This window comes from Limanda limanda, chromosome 5 (assembly GCF_963576545.1).
Source record: "Limanda limanda chromosome 5, fLimLim1.1, whole genome shotgun sequence".
NCBI lineage: Eukaryota > Metazoa > Chordata > Actinopteri > Pleuronectiformes > Pleuronectidae > Limanda > Limanda limanda.
This window is the reverse complement of record NC_083640.1, coordinates 28,390,570-28,403,816: the sequence shown is the minus strand read 5'-3', so window position 1 is coordinate 28,403,816 and position 13,247 is coordinate 28,390,570. Positions and strand designations below refer to the sequence as shown.

Genomic DNA, 13,247 nt, shown 5'->3' with positions numbered 1-13,247 from the left:
TGTGGGTTAGAACCTTGTCTGTGAGCACCCACAGCCACAGGGGGCGCTGTATGTCAGCCACTAACATGGTTGATGAGGGACTAGGCAAATGTTTTTCAGCCTTGTCAGATATTTCATGGTCACATACTGCGCATATAATGATAACGGTCGCAGTGCATGTATTTACCTGATGATTGATATCCAGCAAGTCACGTATTTTGCTCTGATCAGGCCGTCCCGCTCCCCTCATGTGGACAGACACAGTGTCCATGCATTTATGTCCCTATTCTTACTGATAATACATCAGCTGAAACAGAATAAATAAGACTATTGTGGTTCAGTCTATAACTTGTGTGTGAACATTATGTTAACCTGAAACAATGAGATTCTTCATATTCTAATATTACATAAAAAACTGATTCTGAAAGGTCTGTATAGCTTGTTTCGTGTCTCTTAGCTTCACTTTAGGAAACCTTATGAAAAGAGTTCTATGGGAACTATAGTCGATATCTACAAATATGAAGCATAGATCTTTGTCTGAGTTGCAGAATTTTGTGAAAGCATTCAATTTCCGCTTGTTTAATTTTCTAACCTGAAGAGAGGGGACACGATTAGTTATATTATGCTTCCACCTGGTGGTAAATTTTGGAACTTCACACTGTCTGTCAATTTAGCTCAATCTGGAGAAGGCCTGTTTTTATTGTGTTTATTTTATAGGTATTAAATGACTCAGAAATCATTGCTGACTGAAATTCTCTCTAATAGTGTATAAATTAAACCTAAAAGCATTCTCAATCAAAACAATTTTATAAAACAAGCTTTAATTTTTCATGACAACATGGAATATTAAGAGGCAGCAGCAGGGATGGTCTTGGTCATCTATAGCAGTGTGCAACATTTCCTTTTGCTCTTTTCAGAATCCCCACTGGGGCTGCTGCCTGTTCCTTTCCCCACTTGTCCACTACCTGTAAAAGTAATTTGTTAAACTTAAGCCGCTTCACAAGAAACACCTGACTGTTGCTGCTGCTGCCGGAAAATGCATAGAAACGAGTTAAACCTGCTGGATTACCAACAAGTGGCTGCATGAGAAGAAATCTGTCCTTGTATACCTAACATACTGTGAGCAGGAGATAATCCTCTAATAGCTGTTGCATCAAGCACATTAAAAAAAGCTTTTCTTGATCAGTTCATCACACATCAAGAAGATTTGGATCCAACATAACTGGTTTGTTATGATGTACGATGAGTTTCTGTTCACTGACAGAGAACCACAACTACGATTTCATGATTCTTTTACAAATCCAGTGCTGCAGCATTACTCTGTGTGTTTTTCAAACCAAAACAGGTCATTATGTGTCCGCAGCTTTAAAAAGTGGCAGTTACAAGCAAAATGACTGCATTTAGAATATATATATATATATGAGTAAAAGATCATAGATTTATGCAGCAAAGTGTGATTAACATTCCTAAAGTAAGTAGAAACTGACTCCTTTGCATATAAAGTAAATATATTACATGAATGCTGTATTTTAATGCTATTATATATCACACATTAAAACATTTAATAATACATTAATGCATTTTTTTTAGAAGTGGGCCATGTGATTTTATTTAAAACTGGAATCTTCAAAGTCAAAATAAATGACAGTGTGCTCAAATACATGTAGTGTAAGAAAAATACAATATTTAGTGGACAGACAGTAAAACTAAAGTAATAGAGTGATTACCAGTGGTCTAGGGTCGACAGATAAATAATTTGATAAGTTCTTACCTTTCTCAAGGACGTTTTTCTCGAAGTATCCCGGCATGTTCATGTTGCCGGGTGGAGAATATTGGGCAACCACATAGACATTGGTACCAACAGAGGCGACACCCACGCCCAGTTTAGTGGTTTCTTTCCAAACCACCTGAGTAAAATGCCCTGCGAGAAGAAGCACAGCAGTGAAGTGAGGACAAATGTGTGGTGATGTGTTTCCAACATAAATTTCTCAGTGTTTTATATAATGAACACTATTTCAAAAGTAAAGGTTGCTATAAATGTTTTGCTTTTCTACTGAATTTAATAGATATATATATATTTCACCCACACATTTCAAATCTGGCTTTATTCATTTTCTCTCTATGGAGCCCACATCAGATGTTATGTGTTTTACCAGTGTTCATGCCGAACCCAGGACTGCTCCAGTTGTAGTCTTTGATCTCACTGTACCACGCATCCACAGCTCCTTTCCCTAAAGAGAAAAGACACACACAAAAAGAACACAATATGAACAAACTACAATGATGTGATTGCAATACAAAATGATAATAATGCCATTATGACAAACATAAGAAGCTGTAAGAGAAAATTACAGCTTAGTGGTAAATGTTAAACATAGTGTAACAGCATAGTGAGTAAAGAAGTCCCATTAAGTTGCACAACTGACTAAGGAATGTCTTGCAGCTTGTTAAGTTCAGCCCCCAGGAGCTGCTGGTTACACTGCAGAAAGTGAGGCTGCAGTACCAAACCCCTGAGGTGTATTCATTTAGTTTTTAAATGATCAGTCTAGAATAGTGGCCTTCCTTATTTCAACTGTTTTTAATGAATTTGATTGTGGGGAATCTCACCTGTCATGGCCCCAGAGCCCAATATGTGGTAGATGTTCTCTCCATTCTTTGTGTCGCTGTGTTGGAAGACACCAAGCTCCAGCAAGTGATCGGCCCATTTCTGAGATGAATCATTCATGTCGCTACTGAGCGTCAGTGGCGGCGCACCATGTATCGCCCTGTAGGCATTGTGAGTCTCCAGGAACTCCTTCTGAAAGCTTTCATCTGCAGAAAAGAAGGTATCAACTTTAAGTGCACACAAAAAAACACATGCTATGAGCAATTACTGTGCCTGGCTGTCCACACACTTGGGTACAGACAGGATTAATTATGACCTGTGATGACAAAGATCTCGACAGTGATGATGTTTTTGTTTCTTAATAGTTCTGAAGCACTTACCTGCCATTATGTCTGTGGTTGTGAGGGCTGAAAGGGAGAACATAACAAATGAGGACAGAGTTAAAAGATAAAATCCAATAAATTATACCAAATAATCTGAAGGAACACTCAGCAGGTGCTCAGGCACAATGTGCTGATGGTTGAAACAAAACTACTGTATCTTACACAAACTAATCTCTAGCACTCACCTGAGTCAGGTTGTGTTCCTAAGATCTGAGGGAATGTCCTGTGTACACACTGCTGTCTGCTGTCTCAAAGCCAGTATTTATAAAACAGATCTCACCGCTCCTTCCTCTTGTCTGTATGGAGGAGGAGACAGAACCCCAGCCCTTTCCTGCTGGTACTTCCCTGCAGCCACTTAACCTTTTTCATGACTCACAGCGCACAGTGTGGCTGTTTGCTGAAAAGCCCACATTCTCTACTCGTCTGCACCACTCTTGATTGATGCAGAGAGGTTGTCTCTCTAATCCAGGATTCCAAAGATACATTAGTGTAATTCAGGATTTTTTAAACTCCTACATAAGTGAAATAGTTAATCCTTAATAAAAGCTTTACCTAAAACGGGATAATTTTAGCAGTGTTACTTTCCCAGTTTTGTTTAAATGTCATTGTAGATATAAAAAATGACAGCCCTAATTTACCTGGCACGATGGCGATGCCTATAGGATGCGGGGAGTTAGCGAAGTTTATTTAGGGACACCGTAGTAGCTCTCTCCCTCTCTCTCTCTCCACTGCCTGTCCTGTAAGGAAGTGGAGCCGGGGCGGAGCTGGTGTGGACGCAAATTGTTTGTTGCGGTAAGTTTTTTTTAACTCAAAGCAGTGGTGTGTAAAGTACTTGAAAGCCATACTTGAGTAAAAGTAGAGATATCTTACCTGAAACTGACTCCGGTAAAAGTAAAAATCATCCGTAAGAAAATGACCTGAGTAAAAGTCTTAAAGTAGCTCATACTAAATGTACTTATATAAGTACATGTACCAAACTTAAAAATGCAAAATTATTTTTATAGTGGGCCTATACAGACAAAAATCAAAACAAAATTGTTCTCTTCAAGCTTTATTTCTACTGACTGAAAATTATAACAAAAATAAACATATGATGCATAATTTTACAAATTTTGAACCCCAGATGCTGAGGTTCAAATAGTAATGGACCAGTGCATCTGAACTTCTAGGGACAACAAATTACCAACAGACTAAACAAGTAAAACTTGTGTCTGCCTAAGAACACTAATAGACCACAGTATAACCACTAACAAAGTGTTAACTGTAAAGTTCACTAAACATGGACCTTTCACTTTCTAATCAGTAAAATAAATGATACACAATTCCCCTTATGATAACTCAGCAAAATGAAACAAGTTCTAGGCACACATGACAGGATAGTTTTCCTCTTTTGTTAACAACCTGCTAGTACAGAGAAGAAAAAAATCACCTGACAGTCTAGTTTTGCTGCAGGCCAAATTTCAGACCGAATAATACAGACTGAACTGAACCGAGCTCCTGCATGAGCACCTGGATAATTCTAATGGGAATAAATGGATGGGGAATGTGCTCGCGTTGATTAACTGTGTCCTCGGATTCGGCCCTGCCAGAGTTGGTCACGGCCCTGGTGGAGCGCAGAGAAGACGATCAAATTTGACTATCTAAAGCAGCGATTCTCAACTGGTGGGTCGCGTGCCTGTTTTCAGTGGGCCTTTGTCTGGGCCAAAAATATGTTTACAAAAAAATCATTTGCTTATATTTTGAAGGGGACTTTTTTATGCAGCGGAGTGCCGTCTTTTCACACCCTTTTACAGATTTGTTAAGGGGTGGGAATAGGATCAGTTTTTCTATTTCATTTTCATTTTCATTTCTATTTCAATTCTCACCTAAATCTACATAATTTGGGTCTTTTTGAAACTATTTCTCGGTTGGACTTTTTTATTTCAAGTTTGTGCATGAAAGCACTGTTGAGTCTGTTAAAAAAGGATGAAGTTACTGAATTGTTATGTATGTTAATTTACCTTGTGTTGTTAAGGTCTTTTTTAATTAATATACAGCTAATTGAGTCGTTTTGGTTAATCATGAATTTTTTTTGTGTTGGCATACTGTGATTTTCTGTACTATCTCAGGTTCAAAGTGCACCATTTTTTCACTAAATACATTTGAGAAGTTGAACAGTTTCCTCGATTTGGGTCATCACTTGTCATTAAAGGGTGATGGTTTGCCCCCGGAGCCAGACCAGTTGAGAACCACTGATCTAGAGGAAGTAAAACTCGTAACAAAGTTTCTAAAGGTGAACCTGCGGAGGGATCATTACCGCTACAGCCTGCTCGTTCCCGGTCGACCAAGACAGCCCCACCAACATCTGGACGCTAGGGTCTCGTGCTGCCCTTCCAACGGCAAACACGCCGCCGGACTTGTGCATCTCTCGAGGCAGGGAGCATGTGAGTGAGCGAGAGAGAGGTCCGCCGTGTGTAGAGGCACATGTTGCGCAAACTTCCGCTGCCCAAAAAACGAGGCAGTTTTGAAAATATAAGAAGTAGAAAGTAAAGAAATTTGTGTTCAAATGTAGCAAGTAAAAGTTAAAAGTCGTCAGGAAAATAAATACTCACGTAAAGTACAGATATGTGAAAAATCTACTGAAGTACAGTTTACTTCCCACCACTGACTCAAAGTAACTTTAATCACGCAGAAAACGTCCCGTAAACATTTAGCGCATTTCTCAAAGATGTAACATACTCAAAGACAAATGTAAAGTGCTTTAGGTAGAACTGAATGACTCAAACAGGAATGTAAATTTAAAAAATGTCATTCTTGACCGGTATTTGGCCTTGATAATGTTAAGTGTTTAGAATGTGGATTCGCAACTGTATGTGAAGCCAAACATCGTCACGGTGTATACTGCCACTTTCGTGAGACCAGGGAAAACTCTCAGGTACAGTCTGTAGCCAGAAGATGGCAGCCTTACAAACTCCACACTGTTTTTTCAGTGCTAAATTTGCTTGCAGATCAACAAGTTCCATCTGTAAAGATGCCATATCTACCCACTTGAAGGTAATTTTAGCCTCCTGTGAAACACAGTTTTGACCAGAAAAGGATTCTGAATGAAAAGGAGGTCCTGTTCTTCCAGGCTGAAGAAATCAAAACCATCACTAAAGTTGCCAATCTGTGACAATCCTTAACTAGGCAGAGACTCAGAAGCAAAGGAAGCACGAGAGGCAGAAAAATAAAGTATTAAATAAAACTTTACTTAAATTGTCCAAGCAACAAATTCATACAGGGAACAGGCAGAAGTCAAAAGTCATAAATCCAGGCAGAGTCCAAAAACCAGGTAATCCAAACACAGAAGAAATCGCTGGAGAGCATGTACGCACACAGGAGACAATGACAATCTGGCAGAGGGTGAGGGGAAACACAGGGTATAAATAGGGAATGCTTAATGACAACAAGGTACAGGTGTGTGGGGAAACCAACAGGAAGTAAAGGTAGACATGAGACACAAGAACCCAGACACCAAAATAAAACAGGAAGTGAAATCAAAACAGACACAAACTGAACAGATCGTTACAGTACCTCCCCCTCAAGGGACGGCTCCAGACGTCCCCGGTTGGTCCGGGTGACGCCGGTGGAAATCTCTAATCAAAGTCTTAGCAAAAATTTCCCTAGAGGGGACCCAGGACCTCTCCTCTGGCCCATAACCCTCCCAGTCCACGAGGTACTGAAGTCCACGGCCCCTGCGGCGGGAGCCCAGAAGACGCCTAACAGCGTATGTAGGCCCCCCATCAATGACCTGGGGGGGTGGAGGGGGTCTGGTGGGGGGAACCAGCGGACTGGTCCTGACGGGTTTGACCTTTGACACATGGAAGGTCGGATGGACCCTCATAGTCCTGGGAAGCTTGAGCTGCACCGCCACAGGGTTTACCACCTTCGTGATGGAGAACAGACCAACGAATCTGGGTGCTAACTTGCGGGACTCCAGGTGTAGAGGAAGATCCTGGGTGGACAACCAGACTCTTTGGCCAACCTTGTAGTGTGGAGCTTGAGACCGGCCTTTGTCAGCCACACGTTTGTATCGGCTGGAGGTGCGGAGGAGCGCTGCCCGGGCTCTTCTCCAAGTGAGATGGCAGCGGCGCACCAAGGCCTGAGCAGATGGCACCGTAATCTCCTCCTCAAGCTCAGGAAACAGTGGTGGCTGATATCCATAAACACACTGGAACGGAGAAAGTCCTGTGGCTGAGACAGGGAGAGAATTATGAGCATACTCAATCCAGATCAAATTTTTGCTCCAAAGGGAAGGATTTTGTGAAACAACACAGCGGAGTCCTGTCTCCATCTCCTGGTTGTAACGTTCAGTCTGACCGTTCGACTGGGGGTTAAAACCGGAGGAGAGGCTGGCTGTGGCACCAATGAGCCTACAGAATTCTTTCCAAAACCTGGAGGCAAACTGGGGCCCCGGTCCGACACCACATCCTGAGGGAGTCCATGTAACCGAAAAACATGAGACAACATAACCTCTGTCGTCTCTTTGGCAGAGGGAAGCTTAGGCAGAGGGACAAAATGAGCCATTTTCGAAAATCGGTCCACAATAGTGAGTACAACTGTGTTACCTTCTGATGGAGGCAGTCCAGAAACAAAGTCAATAGATATGTGAGACCAGGGTCTCCGGGGAATAGGCAAAGGAAGCAGCAAACCATAGGGCCGCTGGCGAGAAGTCTTATTCTGGGAACAGACGGGGCAAGCAGCGACGAACTCCTGGACATCCTCCTTCAGTGTGGGCCACCAGAAACATTGTCGGAGGAGACTAATGGAACGGGCAACCCCTGGATGACAGCTGAATTTGGATGAGTGTCCCCATTGCAGGACCTGCGGACGGAGAATGGACAGAACAAAAAGCCGGTTCTCCGGACAGCCTGCCGGGATCTCTTCCCCCTCTAGTGCCTGTCTGACCTTATCAGTAATGCCCCATGTCACAGCTCCAATGACGCATGCTGATGGCAGGATGGCGGCAAGGGTTCCGGGATCTTCCTCCCGCTCAAATTGGCGGGACAGGGCATCAGCCTTGACGTTCCTGGATCCAGGGCGATAGGACAGTGTGAACACAAATCGGTTAAAAAACAGTGCCCACCTGGCTTGACGAGAGTTCAGTCTTTTAGCAGTCCTTATATATTCCAGGTTTTTGTGGTCGGTCCACACCAAAAACGGCTGCTCAGCCCCCTCCAGCCAGTGCCTCCATTCCTCTAGAGCCAGCTTCACAGCCAGCAGCTCCCTGTTGCCCACATCATAATTCCTCTCCGCCGGCGAAAGCCTCCTGGAAAAAAAAGCACAGGGGTGAACCTTGTTATCTTTAGAAGAGCGCTGGGAGAGGACTGCCCCTGCCCCCACCCCAGAAGCGTCGACCTCGACGATAAACTGCAGCTTTGGATCAGGCAAGGTGAGGATGGGTGCAGAAGAGAACCGCTGTTTAAGCGAACGGAAGGCCTCCTCTGCCTGAGGATTCCATGAAAACCTGGTTCCTGGGGACGTGAGGACATGGAGAGGGGCTGCAACAGAGCTGTAGTTCCTGATGAATCTTCTGTAGAAATTAGCAAAGCCCAAGAACCTCTGCAGCTGCTTTCTATCTGTGGGAACAGGCCAATCCATCACTCCACTGACCTTAGCAGGGTCCATCTGGATGCTATCAGGTGAAACAATGAACCCCAGGAAGCTAACAGATTGCTGATGAAACTCGCACTTTTCAGCCTTCACAAACAGCTGATTCTCCAGCAGCCGCTGAAGTACCCGTCGGACATGCTGCACATGCTCCTCTTCTGATTTGGAAAAAATCAAGATGTCATCCAGATAAATAAAAACAAACTTATTTAACATGTCCCTCATCACATCGTTGACAAGAGCCTGAAAAACTGCCGGGGCGTTAGTTAGCCCAAAAGGCATGACCAGATACTCATAGTGGCCGCTAGGAGTGTTAAAGGCCGTTTTCCATTCGTCCCCCTGCCTTATGCAAACTAAATGGTAAGCATTTCTTAAATCCAGTTTGGAAAAAATTGTTGCCCCTTTTAATAGCTCAAAAGCAGAAGAAATGAGTGGCAGAGGGTACCTGTTTTTGACCATGATACTGTTCAGACCTCTGTAGGCAATGCAAGGACGCAGGGATTTGTCCTTCTTACTGTAGCAGCCGATTGTCAAACAGATAAAAGTATCAACTCAAACTTCTAATTATACTAATCAAAGGGCCACTGTTGCACCATGGGTTGTGGTGTACGCGGATGGGAAAAACTTAATGTCCAAACAGATGTCCAGTTTCAACAAAAAGCGTGGTTTATTTAACCACACAGCGAGCAAACAAAGAACAAAGAAAATTCCTGTGCCTCTCCCGCTCCGTTAAAAAACCATTTGCCCACCCAGGTGCATGCTGGTCCCTTACCGACAGCCTACCTATATAACTTCAGGTGCCCCCCTACCGTGCCCAAATGAAACAAAACACAAATAATAAACAAGAAACACCTAAAGTAAACAAATAATAAACTAGAATACTAATAGAAATCTAATCATAATGAAATCAAGCAAATTGACTGAGAATAACCAAAAACTAAATACTCACTAAACAAAATAATAAACTAAACAGCACTAAGTACTACAACTAAATAAATAGCTCCAACACTCCGGCCCCTAATTGTGCACTAAATCACAATTACTTTAATTTATCAAAGGAGCTATTCCCTCCACCCAATCTATGACTAGACAGTTCATGCATTAGCTTCAGTTCACTTTCTTCTTTATGATGTACCTGAAAGAACAAAAGAGAGAGAGAGAGAAAAAGAGGGAGGGAGAGAGAGAGAAAGTCCATGGTGTCACATTCCTGCTTCCAACAGCAGGCAGAGCTTCGTCACAGGCCTCTCCAGAATGCTGGTCCTGGTCCGAAGGCGCACAGAGCGTACCAGGCCCTTTGCATCTGCTCTCACATCCAAGATTCTCCCCATCAGCCAAGATCCTCTTGGGGCTGCAGCGTCTGCAATGAGGACGATGTCTCCAGGAACGAGATTTCTCCTTGGTCTTGTCCATTTCTGTCTCTCTTGCATCATTGGTAAGTATTCAGCAATCCATCTCTTCCAACACAGTTCTGCCATGTATTGTATTTGCTTCCACCTTTTCCTGATGTACAAATCATTGCGATCAAACAGTCCTGGTGGCATGATTGGCTTGCCCTTTAACATCAGAATGTGGTTAGGTGTGAGTGCCTCCAGGTCGTCCGGGTCATCAGAGACTTTAGTGATGGGTCTGTCATTCAATATGGCCTCAGCCTCACAAAAAACAGTTTGGAGCCCTTCATCATCGAGAATTTGCTGTTTGAGAACTGAAGTCAGAACACTTTTCACAGAGCGAATCAGGCGCTCCCAAACACCACCATGATGGGAAGCTGCTGGTGTGTTAAAGCTCCATTTTATGCCATCCTGGACCAACGCTCTCTGAATTTTGCCATGATTTAAACCAGCCAGACTTTCCTTCAGCTCCCGGTTAGCTCCAACAAAGTTTGTGCCGTTATCAGACCTGATGGTGGAGATTGGGCCTCGTCTACAGATGAACCTCCGGACAGCATTTATACAGGAATCTGTATCCAACATATGTGCCACCTCCAAATGCACAGCACGGCTAGTCAGACAGGTGAAAAGCACTCCATACCTTTTAAGAAGACTTCTGCCTCTTTTAACCTCAATGGGCCCGAAATAGTCAACTCCAACATCTGTGAAAGGGGCTCTATCAGGCACCACTCTTTCCTCAGGCAAGTCCGCCATCTTCTGTTCAATGAGTTTCCCTCTGTTGCGTCTGCAAACAACACAGTCAGATATAACTTTCCTTGCAGCAGAGTTTGCATTGATGATCCAGTACCTCTGCCGCAGCCTGGACAGCATGTGATTTCTTCCTGCATGTCCCAGTTGATGATGAATATGACGCAGAATCAGTACGGATACATGCAAATCTTTGGACAAAATGACTGGATGTTTGGACTCTGTTGGTAATGCTGATTTATCCAGCCGACCACCTACTCTGAGGATTCCATTATCCATCACCGGATCCAGTCTGTACAGAGGACTCCCTTTTGCAACATTTTTACAACCATTCTTCAATGAGGAAATTTCAGCTTTAAATTTGTGTTCTTGTACATACTGAATGACTGACTGTTCTGCTTTTTCCAGATCTTCAGGAGTCAAGATTTGTCCTTTGAGTGTGGCTTTAAAGCTCTGAATTTTCCTTTTCACTTCCTGCTCTTTTGGCTCCAGCTTGTCCTGGCTGAGATATTTAGAGGCACACAGCTCCTTTCTCTTCTGTCCCAATAACACAAGAGTTCTCTTGACCTTCAGCAACCAGGCAACAGACCTTTTTAGTCTCGTCCAGGATGAAAAGTAACAGAGCAGGCGATCTGTGGCACTTTCAGAATCCACAACAACAGAATTTACAGTCAACTCCCTTTTGACCTCTGGGTCATCTGCAGGAATAACATGAAGATCAGCATCCAATTTAGGCCAAACCTCCTTTGGCCCACAGAGAAACTTCGGCCCATTTATCCATCTCCTGCCTGTCAGGAAATTATCTGCCGTCATTTCTCTTGATGCATCATCTGCTGGATTCTCCTTAGAACAAACATATCTCCACTGATCAGTATCTGATGCTCCTCTGATGAAGGAGACTCTGTTTGCCACGAAAGTTTGAAATCGTCTGGTTTCATTACAGATGTATTTAAGAACAGTTGTGCTGTCGGTCCAGAAAACTGACTTTTCCAGCTTAAGTTGCAACTCCTTCTGAAGCATCTTGTCAACTCGAACTGCAAGAACTGCTGCTGTGAGTTCCAGTCGAGGAATTGTTGTCTGCTTAAGTGGAGCAACTCTGGCCTTTCCCAACAGAAATGAAACCTGAACGCTGTCATCCTTTTCCAGTCTCAAATAGGACACTGTTCCATATCCAACTTGGCTGGCGTCAGAGAAGTGGTGAAGCTGTGCAGAGGCAGGGTCTCCAAAGTCTCTGGGTTTCATACAGCGATCCACATTGAATTCAGCCACCTTCTGAAGATCCTCCAACCACTCAAACCACTTCTTGGAGAGAGAATGGGGGATAGCTTCATCCCACCCCAAGCTTCTCCTACAAAGCTCCTGTAACAACAGCTTGGCTGGAATGGTGAGTGGGGACAAAAAACCTAAGGGGTCATAAAGTGAGCTGACCACTGACAAAATACCTCTTCTTGTCTGTGGCTGTTCTTGCACTGAGGTTCTAAACTTGAATTTGTCAGTTTCAATGCACCACTGTAGCCCCAAAGCTCGCTCCATCGGAAGCTGGTCCACATCCAAATCCAGCTCCATCACTTCCTTTGCTCTGCAGTCTTCAGCAATTGACAGCAGCACTGTTTGGCTGTTGCTGATCCATTTGGAAAGATTAAATCCTCCTTTGTGACAAAGCGCAGTCACATCCTTGACCACTTGCACTGCCACCTCCTCTGAGGCCACTGATTTCAAGCAATCATCGACATAAAAATTACACTTTACTGTATTGACCACTTCATGGGGGAAATGTTCGGCATTGTCATCTGCTGTTCTCCTCAATGCATAATTTGCACAGCTTGGTGACGACACAGCTCCAAACAAATGAACTTTCATGCGATGTTCCACTGGAGCCTGTGAAACGTCTCCCCCAGGCCACCAGAGAAAGCGGAGAAAGTTGATGTGCTTTTCAGAAACATGAACTTGGTGATACATTGCTTGGATGTCGGCCATTACTGCAACGGGCTCTTGTCTAAATCGAACAAGGACTCCAACTAGAGAGTTGGTAAAGTCAGGGCCCTGTAAAAGCTGACAGTTCAGTGACGTCCCTTTGTATGCTGCTCCACAGTCAAAAACAACTCGCAGCTTGCCTTTTCTGGGATGATAAACCCTGTGATGAGGGATATACCATACATTTCCATCACTCTGTTTAAGTTGATCAGAAGGCACCACTTCAGCATATCCTTGAGCGACCATGTTGTTTAAAAATGTGATGTACTCTCCTTTAAATTGACCATTCTTGGCAAACTTTCTTTTCAGGCTCTGGAGGCGCTGTTCTGCAACATGACGATTATTTGGCATGAGAGGGTTTTCCTGCCTGAAGGGTAAGTCAATGCAGTAATGGCTTCCAATTAACTTTGTGGTGTTATTCATAACATTCATAAACTTGACATCCTCTCTGGACATTTCAATCTGTTCATCTGATGACCTCTCATTAAAATCATGGTTAAACTGTTTAACCAGCATTTCTTGAAGATGTTCAACAGAGATCCG

General features: G+C 43.4%; 1 protein-coding gene across 1 annotated transcript; it reads right to left on the bottom strand.

Annotated features, from left to right (window-relative positions):
• Positions 1–858: 858 nt before the first annotated feature.
• Positions 859–4,470, bottom strand: LOC133002212 (Golgi-associated plant pathogenesis-related protein 1-like). The gene is made up of 7 exons (XM_061071977.1): positions 4,458–4,470; positions 3,606–3,623; positions 2,965–2,991; positions 2,587–2,790; positions 2,133–2,210; positions 1,751–1,900; positions 859–944 (listed from the first exon to the last, which is right to left on the bottom strand). The coding sequence occupies exons 1-7, from the start codon at positions 4,468–4,470 to the stop codon at positions 859–861; spliced, it is 576 nt and encodes a 191-aa protein (XP_060927960.1).
• Positions 4,471–13,247: the final 8,777 nt, after the last annotated feature.

Coding starts and splice junctions, on each gene's coding strand:
- LOC133002212 (XM_061071977.1), bottom strand. Junction 2,791..2,964: donor AACCACAGACATAATGGCAG/GTAAGTGCTTCA, acceptor TCTTTTCTGCAG/ATGAAAGCTTTCAGAAGGAG. Junction 945..1,750: donor GAAAAACGTCCTTGAGAAAG/GTAAGAACTTAT, acceptor TTACTTTTACAG/GTAGTGGACAAGTGGGGAAA.